This window comes from Phalacrocorax carbo, chromosome 2 (assembly GCF_963921805.1).
Source record: "Phalacrocorax carbo chromosome 2, bPhaCar2.1, whole genome shotgun sequence".
Lineage (NCBI taxonomy): Eukaryota > Metazoa > Chordata > Aves > Suliformes > Phalacrocoracidae > Phalacrocorax > Phalacrocorax carbo.
Genome location: NC_087514.1, coordinates 117,538,467 through 117,564,115, shown reverse-complemented (window position 1 = coordinate 117,564,115; position 25,649 = coordinate 117,538,467). Strand labels below are relative to the sequence as shown.

The window sequence follows — 25,649 nt, the reverse complement described above, 5'->3', positions numbered from 1 at the left end:
AAAATAACTACTTCTCAGAATAAGAACGAAAGCTGAAAACTTCAAGAAAGAGAGCAGTGCCCTAGGATTACCAATAAATCTGTTAGACATCTGGGTGCACTGAGGATTGGATTTAGACAAAATATTCACAAATGTGGATATTGAGTAGATGGTTCTGCAATTTATGTTCAATAACTTCACTGTCTGAATCCCAAAGTTGTAGTTACCTCATAAAGATGGAAGTAGGGGGTGGATACCACTTCCTTCTGAAAAATATCTTACCTTCTCTTAAAACAGCTACATACTTTACTGTCCCCAAAATTCATTTTAAATACTCTTGATTTTGTTTCATACTAACAGATGTTCTTCCATGTAGGTATTTTTGACTGACATCTTGATTTCAAAAGTCTCTCTCAAATGCTGAAAATTATTTTCAGAATGTCTTTCCATTAAGTGTTTCACATTTCTTAATCCCTTCTAGGTCACATAGTGAATATTCTTGAACTTAGCCCCAATTCAGCCTAGTAGGAGTCCATGTCTCGTTCCAAATCTACTCCAACTTTGAAACATGATCGATATGCATTTACCAGCTATACTACTGTATGGAAAAAAAAGAACATCTCTACCATCAAATTCACCTTCCTGGGGAGGAAAACCAAGTAAAACAAAACCAAGCCCAATTTGTTCCAAGGATTTATTTAAACAACAAACTGATTTTTACTACCTCATTTGCTGTCTTCAATAAATGACAGCAGTCCCTTTTTAACACAGCTCTACGAAGCAACAGTGGTCAACGTATCAACTGTCCTCAAAAGCTTAAAAATGTAAGTTTTACTGTATTGTAGACAAAAAAGGCATATTCATGTGACTTTAGGTTCAACACAACTTGGGAAAAGTCATATTCTTGTGCAGTATCAAACCATGTAAAAATATTTCGTGCAGGGCAGAGCAGAAAATGCCAGTTATCATATGCTTGTTATTTCCCCATTTACATCACTTGTAAATCTTCTTAGGATTGGATGCATTTATCCCAATATCAACTCTCTTTGGAACTGTAAATGTTCTACAGAATATCTTTTTGCTTTTCAGTTATACTGAAAATGTGTGTAATTATAAAAGCTACACACTGCTTTCAGAAAACTAAGTGTACCGCAAAGAGAGCTGATTTTTAATATGTTGATTTCATATTAATATTAAAATCTAAATTAATTCAAGACCTATCAGGCTAAACACAGGAAAAAAAAATATATGAACTAGGAAAACATGACTGGGAAATCACAAACATAAAATTAGAAAAGACTTGATAGAGTGAGTTTGCATAACCAGCTTGATGTTAGGCGGCCACATTTTTGTTGCTCATTTTTACTGTACTGTGGTTTTATTAGATCTCTCTTGCAGCAAACATTTTCATACTAGTGTAATGTTTAAAATTGAACATCTGCATGCTTAAAGTTTCTCGCAAAGGTTAGTAGCAGCATATGAATGCATTCAAATAAAAATTATTGTAAACACTGTAAGAGTTTGACATAGGGTTAAGAATAAAGACAATAATTCAGACAAAAACCTTTGAGCTCCAAAAAGAGCGAAGCTGGTCCTGTAGTGCTGGCTTGACTGTCTGAAATTTTACAAAAACAAAATCCACTAATTGAAAACTTTTTTTTTTTTAACGAAACAAAAATAACAATCCAAATTCAAATAATAAGACAAGCTAATGTCTATCAATGAAGATTTCTGTTTGCAATGCAAGCCTGAAAATTCTTACCTTCAGGCTAGGTGTTTGGGTCTGGTCAACAGTAAATCTCATTAAAATACTGAACTGGAGGTCATTTGGAAAAGATTCCCTGTAAAACAAATCATGGTAAGTTACGTGAAATTTTCTTTTAATACCTGTTAAGAGACACTAAATAAGCCCTCACTCTTTTCAGAAAAGAAAAGCTTTAGTACTTCAAAAAGAAAAAAATTTCTACCAGTTTTATTAATATTGTATCTGACTTTCCGAAATATTCGCCTAGCGTGTAAAGGACAAAATTTAAGGCATTCCTCCTTGGAAGCAATTATAACTAGAACAGATAATGCAAATAATAAGGAATGATCTAATGATGATATCAGATTTTAATCTATGCAATCCCCAAATTATTATGCAGTAGTACTGCCAAAGGTATACACCACAGCCCCCCTGCATGCTTCTCTGAAGCATCCTGTTCCACTCTGGCTGCCTCCGCTCTCCCACGTATCACATTCCAGGTAGGACCCTCCAGGGCTCTGCTGCAGCAGCAAAACATGAGGTGTAGCAGGTCATATTCCCTCTCTTCCCACAACAGACACCACACCCTTCCCAGATTTCACAGCAGATCTGCCACATGAGCAGGTTCAGCAGAGGCTTAGACCACTTAGACTGTCCTGTACTTCAGAGAATGGAGGATGCGAAGTAGGTCCCAGAGCCCCTCCAACTCTACTTAAAAATCTAGCTTTCATTTGGAAATATAACTGGCCAGGGATGGCACCTCTCATGGACCCCAAAATCACATAATATCATTTTGGAGCCAGGATATTAGTGAAGTCTGGGGGGACAGGAGGGAAGACAAAACAAATCAATTATTGCTGCAACTCCTTCAAAGCCTGCTGACACTGAGATATGAATATTGCAACAATATTTTTATACCAAAATATAGAAGTTCAAACACAAACACTGCAGCACTGAATGCAAGGCAAGACAAACATACATGGCTCAGAGGCACATTTTGCAATCAGGTAAGTAGCATCATAGTAATTGCCCAGCATTAAGGACTCCGAACTAAGTCATTTAGGATCCAAGATGCTTAAGCAGCAAGGTTTACTGAAGTTTCATGATCTGTTGTTAGCTCTGCATTTTCCCAAGGATCTCATGGCATTTTTTTTAAAATGTTTTTTTAAGAACTCATTACCTTGTGACATCAAGTGCCTTCTGAACTTTTGCTTGTACAGACCCAAGCAAATCAGCACCCATTTTTTTCAACAGCTGTGTTAGCAGTACAAACAGCCAGTCCTGCAGATCTTCTTTATGGACCTGGATAAAGTCCACCAATGTCTCCAAAAACATACTGAACACCTAAAAGGCAGAAGAAGATGGAAAGAGGGTAGGATGGGGCAAAAGAGGAAGTGACACTGACGTATGCTGAACTTACAAACAAAGAAGAAAGCAGTAAGGGAATCAGAGGCAGAGAAAGGCAGTGGTTTGCAGCCAAGCAGGAAAAAAAAGGAAAAAAAAGAAATCTGTCTTGCTTTTTCATTGGATTTTGATACGGAAGTACATTGGAAATGTTAGCTGACTTCTGTAGGAGTTTGCCAATTAGGTATTCCATGCAGTTTTGTCAAGAAAAGAAATGCTTACTGTGATGGCTGGCGCAACATCAATTTTTTCAGTAAAACTTAATTTTCTACCCTTTCAAGATTTATCATTATGCTGATTTGACATATTCCTTGAAGACTACAAAAACACTTTCTCTCTAAAACCAAAAAAGATGCTACAATTTTTTAGCAAAATATTTGTTGTATCTGCATTACTAAATACTGCAAAATAATGAAAGCTGGACTATTCCTTTACATAAATATTTGTGGAACAGAACAAGATTCTCCTGGTATTGCAGGTATCCAAAGACAAAATTATTCACCAGAGAAGGGAAAAAACCCACAATACATTTCATAGTGTCTAAAACACAGAAGTACTTTTGTTTTTTCAAAAACATGTTATCCATGGTGTCTTTTCAACAAATAATGTTAAATACAAATAATGTTGAAAAGACTGCATTAAGTAAAAAAAATTAAAACATTATTGTATTTATACTAACCTCAGCACTCAGATCAGGAAGAAGGGCTTTTTGGAGAGAAGGGGTAAAGCAGGGCATGACAAACAGGTAACTTTGTTTAAACAGCCTTTTTAGTACTGCACTAATTTTATGTTTCTTCAAGACTACAATGAAACCAGACTGTATATGCTCTATGCCTGCATGGCCCATGGGTTGCTCATTTCTCTGTTAAGAAAAATCGATGTTTGGGCTGAGAATCCTATCTTCACAACTGATATGCACTCCAGCTCCAGCACATAGCTGGGTACAGAAGGACAAGTATTGCTATGATGCAAAGAGGGTTGGAGAGATACTGCCTCCTGACTATTTATGGCATGGGTACAAGGTTGGAAGTAGCTGCTGCAGAGGAAAGGCTGGAACCCCGCATCCTCCTGCAGCTGACCTGGCTTGTCATAATGCCAAATTCTGCAGCTGTTTGTGAGAGTGGATGATCCTAAACTGTGATCATACCTGAGGTGGCTACAGAAACCAGTCCATGGAAGTAGGCTTTCTTCCACAGCACTGATCAAGTATGGAGGACTTGGCTCATGCTGCTGCATGCCTTCATCACTGAGGAAATTTGATCTCTTTTCACGTTGATAATCAAGCCAAGGTAAGCAATCTCACACCATAAAGTTAAAAAATCCATACAGATATCTTTAAAAATGCCTCAAAACTTACAGTAGAAGTAAGAAAATAAATTCAGATTCTTTTGGGATCTAATAACGACCAGGGAGAATCTTTTAACAGACATCTTAAATACTGAAAAGCTGTGTTAGAAACAGAAGAATACAAACCCTACTCAACATCAAGCCCATCAGGATGAGTTATTTTAATTAACTTCTGTTTTGGGGCAAACTACATTGAAAACTGGGGAAAAAAAACTGCTAACTCCTGCTATCTTTCCAGATTCATATTCAAGTCTGAGGTTTAAAAATTACCCTCCCAGTAGTGGGAATTAATTTTCCTGTTTGGGACTGGAATTAAGGTCTTCTGTATTTGGCTGAACTGAAACAATATACCATTTTGTGGATGCACAAGTAGCGGGCACAATTATAAGACCTAGGAAAAACAAACCAAAAAATACTTTCTGTATTGTAATATGACAGTCTTTGGCTTTCACAGGCCTAAAATAAGGGGAAAACATAATGGACTTAGGCAAACAACAAAAAACTTTCTGGTGCTATAAATATTACACTAGGGGTCTTACAGTTGTATTTAAAACCTTCAAATTAAACTACACAGCTCAGCAGAATTTTAAAACTGTACCTGTTTCTTTGAGTTTGCAGACACTGACATACACATCTTTTTCATTAAAATGTGCAAGTAGAACAAACTGGTTACGACCTCTTATTTGATGGAGTAATGTGGACTTCTTATGACACTTTAAACATGTGAAGTGGTTTAAATTGAAATTATTATGACGTGAATTATGGATCACTATGGCAAAAGTAGTCTAAAGATCCTGTGCCAATTCTGTTTTCAAGCTTTGTTTCCATTTTTATAATGTAAATTAACATTCTGAAATCAAGCATCTAAAGTTGAAGTTTTGAATAATTTGATAGTGGAAAAAACAAACAGATATGAAAATAACTCTAAGTGATCTACCTCTAAAGTGAATTATTTCAGATGTGCCAACCACCACAATACAAAGCAGGAATGCATAACCAAACAATGTCAGTTAATTAGTAGATAAAGCACATCTCGAAACTTTACCACACAGTCTACATAATTGTATATAGCATTTTATGATTGCAAAAGGCTTGACACTGCATGAACTCTTTGGGGAAGAAAAATAGAGAAAAAGGGTTAATTGCACATTCATGCAAGTAAGGTTAGGCTTCCAACAAATATTGAACCAACTTACTCTCTAAAGAGAGTTCCAACACAGGGGACAGCATGCAAAACGAAACAAAAACAAAACAAAACAAAACAACAAAAAGGGGAAAAAGATAAAAACACACAAATTAGTGGCCATCAATACAAAGTTCCTGTATGGAATATAAAACAAAATAAAACAAAAAAGGTTTTTCAAAACTTTTATGATAAATTTAGTCATTTTTGGGGGGATACCCTATGTATTTTACAAGTAAGCACTTGGTATGTCCTTCAAATCATGCTATGATTTTCTCCTCCAAATGATATTATTATTCTCTTTTTCTAAGCAGTTCCCTACATCCCTCTATTATGTTAAAAGTAAACCTTTACAAAAAACACAAAACAAAACAACCAACAAAAGTGATGACAGAATAATTCCTACAGACATTTGACAAAGTCTAAGATGAGAATTGTGTAGCCACATGCGTGTGTGAAAAAATTCACAGCTCATGAACTCTTAATACTTAAAGGATCCTCCTGATAATATATTGGTAACTATTCATAGTTTTGCAACACCAAAAAGCAGGCAAGGTTTCAGAACTGGAACAGGTGTACCACATGTGCTAATAACACAGGCCAAATTTTCAAAATCAAAGCAGCACTCATGTCAGAATGCCCAGTAAACAACACACCCCCATCAACTAGAATAATCCAGTGTAACATTCCTAAAAACTTAATGAAAAGACAAAATACTCTTCTCACACATACAACTAAGTTTTGGAACATTTTTATTATCCTTCCCTGGCTCCATCATCACAAAAAAATCTCCAGGGTAGTTCTGACATATGCATAGCTGCCATATTAATCAACACAAGAGCAAGCAAAATTAAACCAAGCTGCTATTCAAAATTTTGTCATTACTTTATTTAAAAATCAGTAACTTTTCACCATTTAACTTTCTTTCCTCTCCTCTGACTTAACTGTTCTTTTTCTGGAATGTTTTCTTCACTTTCTCTTTAACAGCTTGGCTTTAGTCTTTTCTGGATTTCTGCAGTATGTGAGCGACTTTATTATCATGTTGCAGTGTGCGACACAAGTTTCTTCCAAAATACATGGTGTCACAGAGAGCAGCTAGGCACTTTTTCCAGCAGGAAAAATAAGGAGGACACATGAACACTAAGGTAACCTGTCAAGACTTCTCATCACTCTGAATTTATTTTTCCACTGCAGCAATAAGGAAGGCTTAAAAATGTTAACTGTATTGCATAATCAAAAGTAGTTTTTCAGAACTCTGCTGGGAAAAGCCAATACATTTGAAATCCCTAATTTGCTCTGAGTTTTTCTGGGTTGTCATTTTATCAGTTCTGAAATACGGACACAAAGTGGGGCATGTTATACTCAAAAGGTAAGGTTTCTTCCAAACAAGCCCATAATTCAAACAAAATAGGAAGTTACATGTTTTTTACATCATACAGTTACAACTTTCTTCAGCTCGTTATTTAACCTGCAGTCCTTTTCCTATGGGAAATTACAGCATATATGAAGCTGTACTAGTAACCCACCTCCCACAAAACATGTAAAAAGTGAAATAACTCAGTTAAAGGATTTTAACGGTCTTCGAAAACAGAAGGATTATTCCCCTTGTTACATCACCCATAGTGGGTCTTCACCTAGGTAAAAGTGAATAAAACATTGCATTTTCTTTTATACCAAAATATAGTATTCATCTACTTATTAAATACTAACAAAGATGTAAAGATTATTAAAAATTATTCAACATTATTCAAAATTATGCAACTCAACTGCCAGCCCTGTCTATGAAATTAGAGGAAGACATCATAAGACAATACAAAATGCCCTGGAAAATAAGTAAGTACACATTTGGTATAGTTAATCAGACTCATTCTGTACAATTTAGTCAAATCACTGTCTATACAACTGAAATTATGCACAAGAACCATTTGTTTCTAATAGAGAGAAAACCTTTACTCATGTTGAAGTAGCCTCTGAAACAACATGACTTCTTAAAAATACTTACAAATTTTGAGCACAAACTGTTAGACTACTTCAACGCAGTTTAGATGGAACTAACCTTTACTTTATTTCAATTATCCTGCGAAAAATGTGGAACATCATCTTGTTCAAAAATGCAAATTAAATGAACTGAAATCTGACACTGTTAACTGCTCATAGAATACAGTTTGTGAAATTTTTACATGTGCAAATACCGCTGAGATATTTTACTGCCACTGGCTTTCTATGAATATATATTATCAAAAGTTTACTGCAAGTAAGAAAAACCTAAACATACCTTACTGTGAGGATCAGCAAACATTCTTGTGAAGATTTCACACAACCTTTTCAACTCAACACGACTGTCAAAGTGACAACAATGCATTAGTCAACTCCCCTACTAGTATTACCAGAACACTGACGCAGAGCAATCAGTGAAATCAGCTGTAAATATTGAAACAAATAATCTAGTAAACAAAGTAGAAAAAAGCATTTTATTTAAGATATCAATAAAAATGTAATGGATTCATTTAAAATGACACTTTCAACCTAAATGCCTCTTTAAACTAAATCATATATGAAACCATTCCTGACTATTTAAAGAGAGCAGATAATGAAAATACCCAATAAAAAAAATAATAATTTTAAACATTATAAGATAAATAAAGAAAAATAAAGGCCTTCCATTAATACTAGATACAAGCACTTTAGGCATCTTTTGTATTGCAAGAATTATCTTAATTTTAAATTGTTTCTTAAACTGAGCTTTTAAAACAGATTCTATACACTGGTAGGCAGAAGTGACAATACAGCGTCCTCATTCCTTCCCCATCCATCTTGCTCCTACAGACACACACCCTGCTTTACCTCTCCCCAACTTTCTGTATTCTTTAGAATATTAGCCTCCTTTGCTACTTCCCTTGCCTCACTTCAGCTCTGAAATAAAGTGTTTTTCTGTTAACATGTCATCTTACCTTAAAGTTCTCTGGTTCTTTAGTAGGTTTTGCAGGCCTAGAAGGCCTTCTTTTCTCTCTGACCAGTTGGAGCTGGCACAGCGATTTAGGACTTCTGCCACATCTTCTGTCTGTCTCATATACGTTGGTATGCTTCCATTTCTAGAGCTATAGGACCTTTCTGAACAGGCACTTGATGCATCACTGTTGGCATCATCATCTGAGTACATCCCATAGGACTCGTATCTTCTTCGCACGGGTTTCTTCTGTTTTACAGAAACACCCCACATTAGTACTGATTTTCAAAGAGACAGCATACATATCCATTATCGGTAGAAAGACCACCAGGTCAAAAAATTGCTGTGACCCCTACTCCCTGCAGTCATAAATGGCTCTAACTGTTCAACAGGTGAAACTGAGTTAATGAAAATATGTTAAAGTATGGCTTGCATAGTATTCCAAACATAAAAGCAAAGCAAATGCAGAGGAAACAAATATTTGATGAAACATTCAACTTAAAGTTTACTTGTAAAAATCCATAAAATTGCACTACAGGGTGACATAAGACTCTATTGAAAGTTAGATACTTCACTTAATTTTATGTATGTTACAGAACATAAGTATCAGGTCTAAACCCACATATGCTGTCATTTTAACTTACTTTGTATAAAGCATGTTAATAGCAACATATTGAACTATTGAAGAAGGAAAATAGTGTTCTATACCTTAGTCCGTATGTCTCCTAAGAGCTGTTAGCAGTAAATTATTGAAAAGAAACAGAAATTGAGAACAGGAAGGTAAGGCATAGCAGCATTGTGACTATTAAACTACCTGCCACTGGAAAACATATAGTCTTACTGTAAATTTTGTTCTCAGCTCTCTGTATCTGATTAGCATGTCATGCATCGCCAAGGAGTAGTTTGCCAAGCTTCCTTTTCCAGGGAAATACTCCATATCATCTGCTGGTCAGTCACAAAGACTTCTCTGTCAACATCTTTGTGTCTTATGGACTGATACTTGAGTATAAAGACTTAACACAATGCAGTCAATTGCTATCTAAGTATGAAACCTTCATTTAAACTTTATTTTCCCATCAAATTCTCCATCTCTCTGTTTAACTTCACATCAATATCTAAATTGCAACAGTTGTCATTGCAACAATTACTGGAGCAGTAAATGTCCTACAAAAAATTAATTACATAATGCAAAATCCCAAATCCCCTAAAAACAAAACCAAGCCAACAAAACAAAACAACATGCCAAAGGCCACAGGGAAAAAAAATACACTATTTATCCCAAAAGAACCCACACCCCTGGCAAAATAGTTCTGCCATTCAAATTTTGGAGTTGAAGCCATTAGTTAAGATTTCACTTTCATTACACAGTCAAAGAAGCAGTAGTGTGACTGTTTTCCCCCTAATTACTATGGCCGTTTGCACAGGGTTCTCATTTTTGACTGCAGAATAACACAGGATATTGCAATACAAACTAGTCAATACATCATGTAACAGGCAAGCTTACTGTCAACAGAACAAGCATACATAAGAGAAAAAAAGAAAGGAAAAAGAATCACAAAGATGATAATTTTTGCAAAGGCTCATCATGAGTAAAAACAAAATTTTTGTAAAGAAATAGAATCTGAAATGCCAAGGACTGTGCTAAAGTAAAAGGTATAAAAATATGTAAAGATCACCGTATTGCTGCATTTCACGCATCTTCTATTCAACCAGATCTCAGCCGGAAGACTGATACACCTTTGGCTTGAGCAGTATTATAACTGGCCAAGTATTTTTCATACCATCAAAATACTAATACAACCCAGAACATTTTTTATTTTTATAATATATGTGTCAGGACTCTACATTCTAGTATTTAAAAACACTGTTCTGAGAAGAAGGATGTTCATAACCAAATCCCCATCTAAATGGAGCCATTTATACAGGACAACTCGTATATTTAGAGCATGACAAGCAACCAGGCGTGCAAATACTACAATAATAAAATGTTGCTGTTCTTGATCTCTCTTTGTAATGACAGATTCTAGCTAAAATGTACAAACTCACTTTCCTCCAACATTTCTAGAAGCGTCATCCTATTTTGGATTCAGGTAATGCAAACCAGTTTCTATTAACAAACTATTACTACAACAAAGCAGGACACATTCAAGGCTTAAGAGTAGTCATTGGAAGCATGAGCTTCTCCTCAGTTTATATTCTTACTACATACTTTGCCCGGCTAAATTTGAATAAGCTATGAAGCTGCTAAAAGTACTAAAGATACTCCTCACGTTGCACCGGTGTGGATTAATCTATAGCACAGGCTTTCAAATTATAGCCAGAAACTTTTCATGTTCCATGGACTGTTTTGCTGTTGTTCCCTATTCCAAAATCCAGACCAACTTCCAGTTTACTAACTACCATTCCCCAGGAACGTCAAAAAGTTTTTGCAAGTTCACAATATCAGAAGGGAGAAAAAAACCACTCAATCTCACCATGACCTCTGACGCAAGATATCATGATCTCTATGCCAGTGAAGGCACACGAATTTTAAACTAATGTGCCAAGAGGTCATTATTAAGCAAGAAATCACTAAATTGCCAGACTGAGAAGATGACAGAGATCTTCAGATTTTTCCTCTGGAATTTTGTTTCTCTCTATCCAGTCATATCTAGCTATATAATTGAACTTTTCAGAGTCTAATTTGTAGTTTTTTACTAATGTTCCCAATAATCTTTTTGTTAAATCGGACTAATTACGAATTCCTTAAAGCATTCTGGTAACTAGGTAATGGGTACTTACAAATATTTAATCATGTGCAAATAATATACAATACCTGATAAAAATGTATCTGACTCATTGCATCAGTATTTTAAATTAATTGAAGATTTCCGCTTGCTGATGTAAATGTCAGAAGAGCAAAATATATCATGAGTTCTGTTTGACTAACTGGGGCAGGGAGGCAGACAGGCCAAACCCACCCTTTTGAAGAACAGTAAAGGTTAAGAGAGAGAATGGCATAACCAGTTCTAAATTCAGAGTAAGATTTTGAAAACAAAAGAAAAAAAACTACACTTATGAAATGCTGCCTGCCACCAGTTCCCCTCTTCAGCATCAATCTCACATGTTGTCAGAGAGGCCAACTTTAAATGGAACCCAGGCTTATGATAAGCCGAGCGCTTTAGCTGTCATTAACAGCTAACAGACAAACCTTCAACCTACCCAGAAGTCTGTCTGGCTGTTGTGGGAAACTGCTGGTTAGTGCTACCTGCTCAAGTGGCTCCTTGGGCCACTCCAGCAGAACAGCCCAAGACTATTTCCTGTCTGTCATGGGAAAAAGTAAATTTCTCAAGACACTTGTGTAGGGAACAAAAATTCCAGTACTTTGCAGCTCTAGCAATTCAGTTTCTCTTTTTTTCCCCCACCTACAAGCCAGTAAAATAATGAACAAGTTCTTTTGCATTCTTTAATGTATAGGTACCAAACATTTTAAGAGTCTGTCCTACACAAGTCTGAGATTCTTACCAAAGCATCTGCTACTGCCTCTTCCACGTCAGAACCTGTGTTCAGAACTCGCATAGCACTAACTGATGACGACAATCTACTCGACTGACTAATTCCAAAGCCGGTACCTGTTACAACAACAAAAATGAATATTAAGAATTCAGTCAGAATAGCAACATGAGACACTAATACCACACTCACTTTGAAAAACCCAAGCAGAAGAAAAGCATTCGCTTAACATTTCTAATAAATTATGTAGTAGCTAAAATACTGGTTATTTTCATTCTGAAGTCTTTAGTAGTACAGCGAAAAGTAAGAAATGAAGTAAAAAAACCCCAGTGTCTCATATGAACATTCTATTCCAATATCACAGAGAAAAAAACTCCACAAAACAATGGTTTTGACTGAACCAACCTTTTTTTTTTAAATGTCTTCTTCATTTTGGGTTTTTGTTTTCATATAAAGAAAGCAAATACAATAGGAAGGCTATTGAGAGTGCTGTTTAGAAAACTACATGCATAAAGAATGCTCTACAAATACTGAAAAGCAAAAAACTAAAAAAGTTCTTCTGCAAGTAAAAATAAAATGATTGTTGTTAACGAAGAGAAGGATTAATACTGGAGGGTGAGGGTGGAGACGAAATCTATCAACATAAACACATCTGTCTGGATTATTAAAACGACAAAACTCAAATGAATATAAATTATGCTTTTTAAAACTGAACTATGAGAATAACCAAATGGGTGGGGGGAAAAAAAAAATCCAGGATGACTGCACAGATGACAGCAAAGTGTACTCATCCTTCACCTGTAGCCCCATAAACATCAGGAGTGTAGAGGGCACCAGTGGATCTGGAGTGATGTCTGGAAGCTGCAATAACAGGATCATATAAACCCTACCTATTACCATGGAATCGAAGTGCTGCAACAGTTGCTTAGATGAACAAGAGAATATTTATCAAAAAGATTCAGCTTCAGCACAAGAAACAGAGTATTACACAGAAGGAAAAAGCTTCAGAGAAGTTCTTTGATTATATAGAATATGATTATATAGAATTATATAGGTTTATGTACACTGGACATTTCATGCTTTTCTTTTTAATTTAAAAGATTAAGAGCAGATTAAAAGCAAGTATGTTTAAATTCAAAGAAGAAAAAAATGCATAGACACACAGACATACACACACACACAAGCAGAATCCTCAAAAATACCTAAGAAGTTTCATTGATACTGATCTTCCATTGTAATTAACTCAATTCTAGGCACTCAAGTCAGAGCCAGAGCTCATACCAAACATTATCTGCAAAAAGTGACTCCTGCATGAACTTACTGTGTTAGCAGCTGACAATTTGTACAAACTTGATTTCTTGCCTATGTGCAGGTAAGTCAACCTCAATTAAAACTCACCACTGTGTAGATGAAAGTTCAAATTATTCAATTTTAATTAGAAGTTTAAAATAATTTAATGCAATTAAGAGTTCACATTTTTATAATTTTCTTTAAATAAAATGTGGAACTGAAATATTTATGTTAGTTACTATAGCTCATTAAGACTCTCTAAAGTTATGGAAAGTGGGAACCAAAGTTAAGGACTTTTGAATAAAACTGAGCACCCTCCTCCTTCTGGCACTTGTAAAAAACTGGTCTTCTAGAGATTCTAAAGAAGTTAACTCACCATTGTGAATATTTTGTTTCTTAAATCAAGTCATTTTAAATTCAATGTAGTTTTAAACAAGTCATGTTCTTTCTTCGGTTCACTTAAGTTAGAATTTTACAGCCATGTAAATGAAACTGGTTTTGACAATTTTAGCTTGAATTCAGATGTCCACCCGCAGTGACAGAAACCCCAGATATAATCTTATGATTTAATAATTAACTATAAATGCAAATATTTTACACCATTTGGATACATAAAGCAGTATAAATAGAAACCAGGAATCAAATGAATCATCCTTTACTCTGATTAACATAGACAATTTCAGAGACTGATCTGAATCAAATAACCCTGACAGGGATGAAATCACATTTGGGAAAGCACGCAGCTTAACCTGAGCGAAATCCAAAATGATCCTAAATCCTGTAGAGGTACTGGCAACAACACTGTTTTTTTACACATAAAGTTCTCTACTCCTTACAAAAGGCACAGCAGGTATTTTATTTCAAACTAAATCTGCATGAAGCTGTTTAGCTAGGGTATTTTATTATGCAAATAATACTTTCTGGAATATTTGGTTCTTTAAAAGTGTGTTTTCAGCATGGGAAAGGGAGACAGGACAGAGGATGTCAATACATAGGCATCAAGGCTGATAGAGCTTTAAATACAAGCAATAACAGGATAAACCTTTCTATTGCTTTCCATCAACAAGCCCAGGAAATTCAAGGTACAATTAAAAATTCAAACTATAGGCATGTAATTCAAGATGATCCTGCCCCCATATACATTTGAAATATGCTGGACAAGTCTTTAGACAGTGAAAGGAAGCACTACACTGGATCAAGCCTCCTTCATTTCAAAGTATATTTTCACAATATTCTTTGTACCCCTCAAATTGCAGAAATTGTGCAAGTATTTACTTCTGTTTAATTTTTTAAAAGATCAATCAAAATAAGATTTTAAATAGACTCAAAATATAATTTCTTAGCTATACTATCAAAGTTACACTAGTCTGTCATTTAATACTAACTATATGAACAGAAAAATAGGCACTTCCATATAAATTAGATATCACTTGCTTCTCAGAGTGGCTCTTATCTCTCAGTTTATAATCTTATATTGAGATGTGAGATTAAACACTTCATACCAATGTATACAGAGAAGCAATTACGGAGCATTTGGGTCATGTTATGCCCCAAAGGGCTTAGCATTTGTAAGCAAAAATTTCTGTGCTGAGAATCAGATGCAATACAAATTCCACTCCTCCCTCCAACCCCATGTAAAACTGTTTCTAGCTACACACACAGAGCTGAATCTGCCTTATTTAATCTTCCACTTGTACTGAAAAATACTAAATTTAATGTTTTTGATAGAAGTTAACAGCATCCCAAAAGACAAAACTGGTGCAACAAAATACTGAATGACATTCGGAACCATTTCAGTAAGAAGTCATACTAGAAGGAATTGTCATTCATTTCAGGTATAGCTGCTGCCTTTTTTTTTTAAACAGCACTGGATTCCTATACACACTACTTTGCATTCTCTGTGCTATCAGACAATTCAAATCTATTGTATCTGTATAAAGACTTGTTTTGACATCTGAACACAGAAACTAAAATCCATCAGTGAAACCTCAAGTAGCATCCATCCCAATGAACCACCTTACAGTATTAGCTTAATACAGATTTCTTAATATAACAGGCATTTGACCAAATATAAATGTAAATCATATCTTGCATGCATGCAATCAAAGTTAAGCTGTAAGGCAGCAAAAGCAGCACAAAAATATCTGGAAAGTGCCCCCATTTTTAAAAGAAAAGAAGATACACGTGTACAACAACACAGTCTGCCAGCTGTGTTTTAGTAAAAGAAGTTCATTAATGGATCCCGCAGAGTATCTGCTTTTAATTTCATTTCCCAATTACATAGCATTTGGGCAAATTAGCATTAGTTATTGAAACAGCTTTCATTCAAGTCATCTGTACTTTTTTCATAAAGCCATGGCTGACAGAAAGCATACTGCCCTAACAGACCACAATAGACCTCAAATGCTAATTAGGAGTCCAGTTGGGTGCCTCAATTTGAGACAGCAACCAGAGACTCACTATTTTCAGCCTGTGTTTAAGAGCTAGTATTACAAAGCCATTAACTGTAAGCTACAGCTGAACAACGAAAAGGGGGATGCATGCTAAAGACTAACTCAAAGATAACACCAAGAAAGACCAGTTTCAGATACAATCTTACAGAGACAGTTTTGTATTACCAAGCAATAAAAACAAACACCAACACGTAAAAAGACTTTTATAAAAATTTACTACACGAGCTTCATAGTAACCTTGAAAAGAATAAATGGAGATGAGATGGAGATGAGTAGCTTCCCTATTCCTTTGCCAACAGCACGTTAAAATAATTATAAACTAATGTTCCTATGCCTTATTGACGTTTCAGACACAGACAACAGCTTGACAATCTTACAAAATCTTTTCAGTGTCAGGCCAATAAGCTTGAATACGAAGTGAAAACAAAACTTTTGCTTATAGCAGCTCTGGGAATGAGGCCTGAATGTGGCTATGCATGTGTGAATGTTGAAGTTTTCAATTCCTCTCTTCTCCCCTATGTAACAAGGGCTGCTACTTCAGTGACTTGCCACTTGTTCTAGACAGATTAAAAATAAACTTCAGAACTGTAATTTGGTTAATCTACTTGGATAAGGACTTCGCTACTTGCCCTGTTCATTTTTAGAAAATGGAAAGCAACCTCAGAATACAGTTCTGCTTCAGTAGATTGATCCCTTATCTGCACCATCATATTTACTTGCTTTAATAGCAAAAAGTTAATTTTTTTTTCATGTAATACAGAGATGACAGTATAGCTAAGGAGACATAAAATGAAATGTATTTCATTCTTACACACCAAAATGATTAATTGACTAGGGAGCAAGTTTGAATACTAGCAGATCCTAGCTGTTGATGCAGGAAGTGAGAAACACAGTGAAAAACAGGTTATCTAACTGCACCCAAACAATGAGTGCTGTAATAAAGAAAGAAACACACAATTTCTAAGAACTTTCCAAAAGCAGGATTGCCCTTTCAAAGAAGTAGTCCCTAGGTGCTGCATATCACACACCTTTCCAGACTTGGTATTTAACATAAGACTAACACTAGCCATAGCGTTTAGTTTTCAAGTGTGCAACCCATTCACACGTTGGTTGATTCTCCATTGAAGTAAGTGGTGAGTGAGCCAAGGAAGGGAAAATAATGGTGGCTGGCTACAAGCTATATGAAGGAGGCACGGATTCGTTAGGTGCAAATAATGAAGGGCAAAGACAGCCATGCACAACAAGGGGCTCTGAGTACTTACCAAGGGGTGGAAAATTGCGGACAGGGCTTGTGTCCCTGCTACTTTCACGGCTGGCCTCCCGACTGCACCCCTGACTCACACTAGGCCGAGGAATGCGGCTGCCTCGTGCTAGTATGATTCAGGGTACAGACAAACAGCAGCACAGAAGGGAGAAGACATAAGAAAAGTTGCAGTTTTAATGCAATTCTGTTTTGCAGTAAGATCAAAGATGTATTTCTAAGAAAAGACACTGATGATTATGTTGTACTGTAAGTCATGACTGTTTCCACACACTTTCTTGATTGTGCTGGATTACACTAGGCATAGCCAGTGTAACTCTTGAAAAGGACGGAAACAAGAATAAAAACTATGAACGGAGTATTGATTCAGAATTTGTGCTCAAGATCATGTTAATCAACAATAATGCAAATGAAAAAACCCATAGCTTTCTAAAGGAGGAAAATATAAAGTTAATACAGATAAGGTAAAAATGAAAATACCAAAGAACAGCAGCAATGCCATTAAAATCAACTGGTGTTTTTCAATAATATTTTTTGTAATAAAATATAATTAGGTTGTATTGTGAGGTTTAAGAAGTATAACATTAATTTTTGTTTCACAAAAGTATACACATGCACACACACATAAAGAGAAGACACAGAAGTAATGAAGAAAATCTTTTTTAAATGGTATCACTTTCATTCAAGAGATGTGGGTATTTTGGGGGTGGGGATAGGAAGGGAAGAAAAGTGGAAGAGAAGGAAGACAGGGAGGTGAGGAAAAGAACAACTGCATTCTGACAGCAAAAACTTAAGGTTTCAGCTTAAGTTTAAGACTGTCTTGTATAGCCTCAGGAAACAGGCACATCTTAGATTTTTATCAATAGGTATTCTAATTTTATCATCCACCTATAACTAAACACAAGCTGTAGATATTCAGCACTTCAAGTAAGAAGGACTACGAAGAAACAGAGTTATTCAGTGAGTCTTACCTACTGACAATCTAGAAGGACTAGCTTCTCTGCTGCATCCCTGACTTCGTGGGATTTTGCTTCGTTTTTGTGCAGTTGCAGGATTCACTAACACTCTCTGAACTCCTGTGTTCATAGTGGAAAGCGTGGTGGTTGTCAAAACTCTTCCAGGAGACCCAGATCTACTGCCAGCTGAAGGCAAAATGAGTAAGTGTAAGTAACAGCATAAAAGATAAACAATGATGGTTATAAAGAAAAAAAAAATGCTTAAAGTTAGTAGGAAACTGGTGGTAGATTGAAATGGTCTTGAAAAACTTACAAGGTAAAAATGTAAAATAGAAAACCCTGGTCCAAGTTCTTATAGCACTACATACAAGGTAAATAAATTACCAATGCAAGGAAGCACTCGGCATGGTATTCAGCACTAGTAGTTCTCCAGAAACCATAAATAATATTTCTAGTCTTCATCAACAGTGTCCCTACCACGAACATTGGTGTGTTTACTTTTTAAGCTACATGGTCTCACTAATCATGCCTTCTATTAAAAAAGAAAGAAAAAGTACTGCTAGAAAGGTAAAGGAAGCAACTTTAAACTAGTGATTTCATGACTATTCCAGTTCTTCCAGTGCAACCTATGTTATTTTATTATAACATCATCTTCCTAACATCTGAACTCTTCTCCCTTGCTTTTGAAAGCATGGGGACTTCATTCACTACTTTCTGAGACGTTAAATAAAATGTCTCTGAAGACAATTCAAATATTCATATTCATTTCTGTGGCGGCCACCCCACAAATTCAAAGAAAATCTTCAATTATTTTTCAGCAAGCTAAAAATTGATCAAGACATATTTAAGCAACTTGTATTTTTATTAATCAAAACTGAACATTAGAAAGTGCTATAAATGTTCATTTCAACACACTGTACTTTCTACCAGAAACTAGTCACTGATCCATAATTTTGATATTTCAGTTGCAGAAAAATTAAGTTCTAAGCCCTAACAAAGAATCCATTCTTCTCTAGTTATAACCAATTTATACCACCAGTATATATATTGTTTCCAGCTGCAGAATTCAAGAAGTCTGACCAAATAAAAAGCAAAACATCATTTTAACCAAAGGTTAATTACATACAGATACAAACCTTTCATTTATCTTTTAAAAATGATCAGGTACTGTATGACCACAGCTATGCTATCAGGTCTATAGAGTTAACATGCAACATCTCAAGTGAGTTTCATGGGTTACTTCTTATGAGGCACATTTAAAAGATACAAGTTGATTAAAGCTTAACTGTATGGGGAAAAAAAACCAAAATCCCAACAAAATAAAACATACGCTGGGTGGAAGGGAGAAAACTAAAACAATGTACCATGCATATACTTTCAGATTCATTGTTTGAATTCAAACTTGAAATGATTATTTAGCAAAATCCCTTTTCCAAACTATGGAACTATTCAGCAGAAATTATTAAAAAAAAAACATATTACACAGACTGGGAAAAAAGCATAACTCCTATAGCAAAAAAGGAATAGGCAAATCTATAAAATTGCTGCGGCCTGCAAAAATTAAGAGTTTGGCAGTTTTTCATATCAGGTCATTTCAACTTAGACCCAATATTACTATGCCTTCTTTCCAGTCTCCAATATTTTATCTCTCTTTAAAATCATGAAAAATATTCTAAAAGTGTTCACTGTGCCAGAGACTTTTAGAAGATTTTCTTCAACAGGTCAGAAAGCTGGTAAACTTTCTCTTCTCAGAGTATACAGAAGAAACGCAACCTCTCATTCTAATATGTTATTTATCCTTCTATTGTCTGACATGCAAGGTGTACCACTATACCATAAATAAACCAAATAAGTTTAGTATCCTGAAAATATTGTGCTAATAACGGCATCGGCATACTGTTGTCAGTACTACCACCAGTAGAAGATCTAAGTGAACTGAATGATAAAAGAAAGATTGCTAAAACAGTATTCCAGAATGACAAAAACCTCCCATCTCTACTGCCTTCTAAATAAGGATTACATCCAATTAGGTAAGTGCAGCATAATGAAAAAAGCAAGCCAGAATTTCTGCTGAATAGGGTCCTTCAATGAGTTATGTCAAACAGACGATCAAACAATGATGTATACACAAATTCTGTAGACTCTTACCACCAATGGGGTTAGCAGACTGTGATCCTGAACAAGTGTAAAGGCAGGATTAGGGTAAGGGTTTATAATCCATGAAGAGGGAGGGAGCAGAGCAGATTAAAAAATGGATGGCAAATGGAAATAAGAAAGCTTTAGTCATTTCACACAGGAAAAAAAAGCCACAAGGGGTTATGCTAAAGCAGTGCTTTCAAGTAGCTTCCACAGTTGAAGAACTAAACTCAGATGCTATATGTAGAAAGCAGACGAAGCAAAGCTGCACAAGCACATTACAATTCTTCAGCTTTCTGATCAACAACTGGATAATACTGAAGAATTACATTTCAATTAAACATGAAACTGTAGCCTTCATATTACTTCAAAAGAATATAACATCGCCAAAAAGGTTCAAGTAGTTCAACAGCTGAACAAAAGTTACACACACGGCCAAAACATTTTTTTTGAGACAGACAGTAAAGGAACTGAGCTGCAGGTGCGGTGGATGACAAAAAAAAAAACCAAACAACTCACAATGGCACAACTGAAAAGACTTGCATAGAATTTCAGGTCTTCCTCTTTAAAATTAATCTGGAGTATAAAAGTAAGAATTTGTTTCCATTCAGAAATGTAATACTTTTTCTCTGAATGAAAATTGTAATGTAATTTTTGCACACCTTGCTGAATTACCTGACAGCCAAACAGGAAGGGATAGGAAAAAAATGGAGCAATTTTTTTTCCGTAGATAAGAATAAAATAATGAGCTATAGATAGTATATGCATTTATTTTATGTTACAATTTAAAAATAGAAGAGGAAGAGTAAAGGGCTTCTAAAACCCTAAAAAAGTATCTTTTGTAAAAGCATTCAAATTTGCAAGTCTTTCATAAAATGATCTTTGAACAAAAGTGTTAAATAGTTGTAACCCTAAATTTACAAAAGCATCTGTGTTACAGTGTTTATTTAAAAAATAAAAACTTATATCTAATATGAATCTATTTTCCCACTATACACTGGGGAACTAAAACAATTCCCTGTATGGAAACATCAAGCATCTCTCTCCCCACAATGCTGCGAAAATTTTTAGTCCCATAAAGAACCATCACCCAAATAACTCTCATACAGTGCCTGACAATACTTCTTCGCCTGTCCATTTTTATTTGCCCTGTTTATCTTCCTTAAAACATCTCAGAATTCTTGTTCTCCCCCACTGACAGGTTATAATGAGCTATCTGAAGCCATCAGTTCTGAACAGAAGTAGTCATAAAAGGCTGTAAAGATGCATTCTTGGATTTCATTTTCGCACATCATCAAATGTAGACAAATCTAGTTATTTCAATATCAGTTTAACTTATCTCTTTAGATATTAATACTGTGCAAAAATTAATTCTCTTGGGAAAAAGTTGTCATTATTAGTAAAAAGAAGCTTCAGTTTGTTTCCCTGAATATACAGTCAGTTTAATTAATATTATAGGACAATGATAATCACAAAAGTCTTACATTGAGCTACCAAGATGATCAGGGGACTGGAGCACCTCTCTTGTGAGGAAAGGCTGAGAGACTTGGGTTTGTTCAGCCTGGACAAGAGAAGACTGAGGGGGATCTCATAAATTCTTATAAATATCCGAAGCACCCTTCAAGTGTCAAGAGCATGGGACTGGACTCTTTTCAGTGGTGCCCAATGACAGGACAAGGGGTAACGGGAACGAATTGGAACACAGGAAGTTCCACGTGAATATGAGGAAAAACATCTTCAACTGTGGGGGTGACAGAGCAGTGGAACAGGCTGCCCAGGGAGGTTGTGGAGTCTCCTTCCCTGGAGACATTCAAAACCCACCTGAACGCATTCCTGTGCCCCTTGCTCTAGGTGTACCTGCTCAAGCAGGGGGGTGGGACAAGATGATCTCCAGAGGTCCCTTCCAACCCCTACCATTCTGTGATATTGCTAACTAAATTTAACCCCTCCCCCAAACAGTTTATCAAACAACTTCTTAAGAATTTACCAAATCTGTTCAAAGAACAAAGGTATTTTCAAAAAGCTTATTTCAGAGCCTCCTTCACAGAAATGAAGAGAATGTTACAGATACTGCTTACAGCTTTTCAGAAGGGGAAAAGTGATTCAACGGCACTGTTACCTGCTCTCCCCTTAAATTATTAATCCCAATAATCTTTGTTTATGATACAGTGTAGTCATCTCAACACTGAAAACGTAAAACAAGTTTTGCACAATCTTTGTCACAGTCAATAACTAGACTATTTTCAAGCTCTCATCTCAAACACGTGAGATTAGAGCACTGTCGAAGCAAAAAAATGGCTTAAGACAACTTCTGTTATTGGATTTTATTACTTTAAGATTATCTGTTCAGATTTTTTGAAAGTTTCATTTCACAAAGCCTGCAAGCATTGGATCACGTTTGATCCAACAGTATTTGTTGGAAAATGAAGTAATGCAAAACTGTATGGGAAGTACTCTAACAGGGGGAAAAAAACCCCAAACCCCAAACTCTTTTACCTGCCTTTTTTTAAGCTCTGAAGTAATTCTATTTATGATAAATAGCCATTGCTATGAAGATAAATGTTTCTGCCATTACACACAGAATTAAGGGGTTTTATTAAAAGAAAGTGGATATGATTACCGGTAGCAAAATAATTGTAACTGAAAGTTTACTGGGTTTATAACGTTAGGCCTGACAAACTATAGGACTGGTTAGTTTATTTTAATTTTATTTTAATTTGTCTTCCTTTCATTAATCTCATTGCATTTCACTTAATTAGACAAAGACGAGAATCTGGAAACACTACAGGGCTTAGTCAGATGTCTATTGAGACATCAGATGTGTGAACAAATTGCTGTAGGTCAGCCAGTGCCAAAGAATATGAGGTCATCAGGTCTTTTTAATTAAGGTCAGCTAGATGGGAAATTTTCCATTTCCTTTGGTTTCTAAACACACACAGAAAATTACTGTGGATTAGCTGACATACAGTAAATTGCTTGTTTTAACCCTTCGATTCAATATAAGCTAAGTAAGTGATTATAAAGTTGGGGTTTGGTACTTCACTCCAGGGAAGTGTTAAGTTAACAGCAATAACAAAAAAAAGGAGTGTATATCCAAGAGATAGACCAGTGCTTCGCTTAAAATGAAAGCGGTATTTCTGGCTGAAAAGTAAGATTTTTTGAAAAATGAAAAATTAGGTTTTGCAGGTAACACTGAGGACACCACTCAGTCTACCCTTTCTTCTGTATTACTCAACCATGTGTCATACGTAACTGACAGAAGTTTACTGCTGTTTCGTGTTGGGGAGGTCAGAAAGGGGGGGAAAAGAATGTTGAGAAGTTATAATTGAAGACAGAATTTAAGGGTAGATTTCATTTCCTGTTACATTATCTAATTTAATTGGCAAACTAAGACCTAACCTAATATTTTGTCCAGAGAAAAACAACATGAATTTAAAAAGCATGCAAATACCACTGACCCAAAACACTGAAAAAAATACCTTCATTTTTGTCTGGCGATGATGAACCTAAGGCACAGAACAACAACTCAGTATGTAGCTTTTTTTAAAAATTAACTTTGACTGTAGCCATTGGTCAATGAATATATGCTTAAACATTTGGCCTCTTTATCGGGTATAACTGACAAACAGAAAATACATACGCTGAGACTGTGACACCACTTTGGTTCTACTCCGTCCTCTGGAATCCGTTTTAGAATTTCCAATACCAACAGAAGGTGTGGAAAGCTTTGTTCGTATACGACCTATAAAAGAAAAACGGCATTAAATCAGTTTTTCACAGTAATGTAGAAAACAAAGCATCAGTAGCATTTACTAATATTTTCTTAAGTTTCTGTAGGTAAAAAAAAGAAGCATAACGTAGCTCAATTGGTGAAAATTCGCTTGGGATAATTAGTAGAAATTTGAACACCTTGACGGACTTGATAGTTGAGGAATCAAACTACTTCTCCCCTGATGCTACATGTTTCAGTGAACAATTTACACATTATCATTTAAACACCCTGAACTAGCTAGCTAGTCCTTGCTTCCTACATAAATGGGTCGATTATATTTAAAAAAGGGCAATTTATTAAATAATAGGCAATGCTGATGTTGCTATATCAGGTACAGTCTTGTCACGATTACTTGTGGTTGTAATTCTACTTTTGCTGCCATGAAACTACAAAAATTATGCTGTTTTTTAATAGAGTTCTAAGGCTTCTTCCTAACCTCACTCCCTTTTTTAGAAATCTAAATACTAGCTTTCCTATTACTGAAGATTCTACTGTTTTCCTGGCCGCAGTCAGAGACTTCTACAGGACTTCCCAAGCTTTACAGCATTTTGCAAAGACTAAGTACATTTCGTACTTCTCAGTGACAACATGATATAAGGAAATACTACTCTCCTCAACAGATTGAGGAACTGAGGAAGTGATAAATTAAACTGAGTATCTACAACTAAAACAATAGATTCGCTTCTCTCTAGAATGCCAAGCCGTCTTGGTTTTGGGTTAAACTCTTCTGCACTATTAGCCATGTTCGTCTTAACATCCAGAGTATACAATGAAATTAGAAAAGAAAGGAAGACCCCAGATGGAAGAATTAAAGGTAACTGAAATATTATTCATACGAGAAAATAAGTAGTAGTGTACTACATATCCTAAGCCAACCTCTCAAACAACAGAAAAATGAAACAAAAAACAAAACCATGCTAACCATAACTCTTAGAAGTCACAAGAACAAAACCCAATAAGCTTGTACAGGGTGGATCTAGCTCAACAAGTAATCCACTTTTAAAAACAGCATAATTGAATTTTTTCTAGACATGTAGAGTCAATATTTGACCCTGAAGAATTAGGTACGCAGACTGTTATTTAGTTCTAGCCTCTTTAGGCTTTCCACAGCAGAATTTACAGACCAACCAAGTTAATAATATTCATCCAAGTAGAGGGAATAGCCATAGATGAGAGTCTATAAGAAGAGAACCAGGATAAAGGAGGTTATTCACTAAACTATTAGAAAACAATATGCTAGCAAGATGGTTAGGTTAACTAGTCCAAACTCTACTAGTTATCCCCGTGCAATGGCAATGTTTTCCCACTGAGTGCTGTGAGACTGCAAGGCATGTAACTGTGTACAGAATTTGGCCCATAAACTTAGGAATACAGAGTGCCACTATTTTGATACTATGTTCCATTATCACTTGGAACCTGATTCAATTTTATTCAAGTAAAAAAACCAGTTTGTATTTGTGAGGCAAATGAACTGTTAACTCACTTGAAGTCTCTATATCCATTCACTAATGATAGGGTTAAATGTTAATAGCATATTGAAAATGAATTCCCGAGTCTCAGAGATGAGTAATAGTAGCACCTGCTTCCCAGAGCATGAAGACATTTGATGAAGTATTCTGACAAGACTCGCTTTAAAAACCAAATGCAAAATTATAAAGCTCTTATATTCTCACACTAAAAATGTT

The 25,649-nt window shown here is 35.5% G+C and overlaps 1 protein-coding gene across 26 annotated transcripts in view; it reads right to left on the bottom strand.

Annotated features, from left to right (window-relative positions):
• The window catches only part of CLASP2 (cytoplasmic linker associated protein 2), a 160,179-nt gene that overhangs the window by 23,088 nt on the left and 111,442 nt on the right, over positions 1–25,649 (bottom strand). For 6 of the 26 annotated variants that reach the window (XM_064443990.1, XM_064443992.1, XM_064443994.1 and 3 more), the window contains 11 exons: positions 23,833–23,934; positions 18,072–18,242; positions 17,102–17,209; positions 12,895–12,957; positions 12,109–12,215; positions 9,313–9,336; positions 8,609–8,853; positions 7,933–7,996; positions 2,904–3,067; positions 1,742–1,820; positions 1,544–1,594 (listed from right to left, as the gene is read on the bottom strand). In XM_064443990.1, coding sequence (XP_064300060.1) covers positions 1,544–1,594; positions 1,742–1,820; positions 2,904–3,067; positions 7,933–7,996; positions 8,609–8,853; positions 9,313–9,336; positions 12,109–12,215; positions 12,895–12,957; positions 17,102–17,209; positions 18,072–18,242; positions 23,833–23,934 — 1,178 coding nt within the window. The remainder of the gene's footprint in view (positions 1–1,543; positions 1,595–1,741; positions 1,821–2,903; positions 3,068–7,932; positions 7,997–8,608; positions 8,854–9,312; positions 9,337–12,108; positions 12,216–12,894; positions 12,958–17,101; positions 17,210–18,071; positions 18,243–23,832; positions 23,935–25,649) is intronic. The other 20 variants (XM_064444003.1, XM_064444005.1, XM_064444007.1 and 17 more) reach the window with 11 other exon arrangements.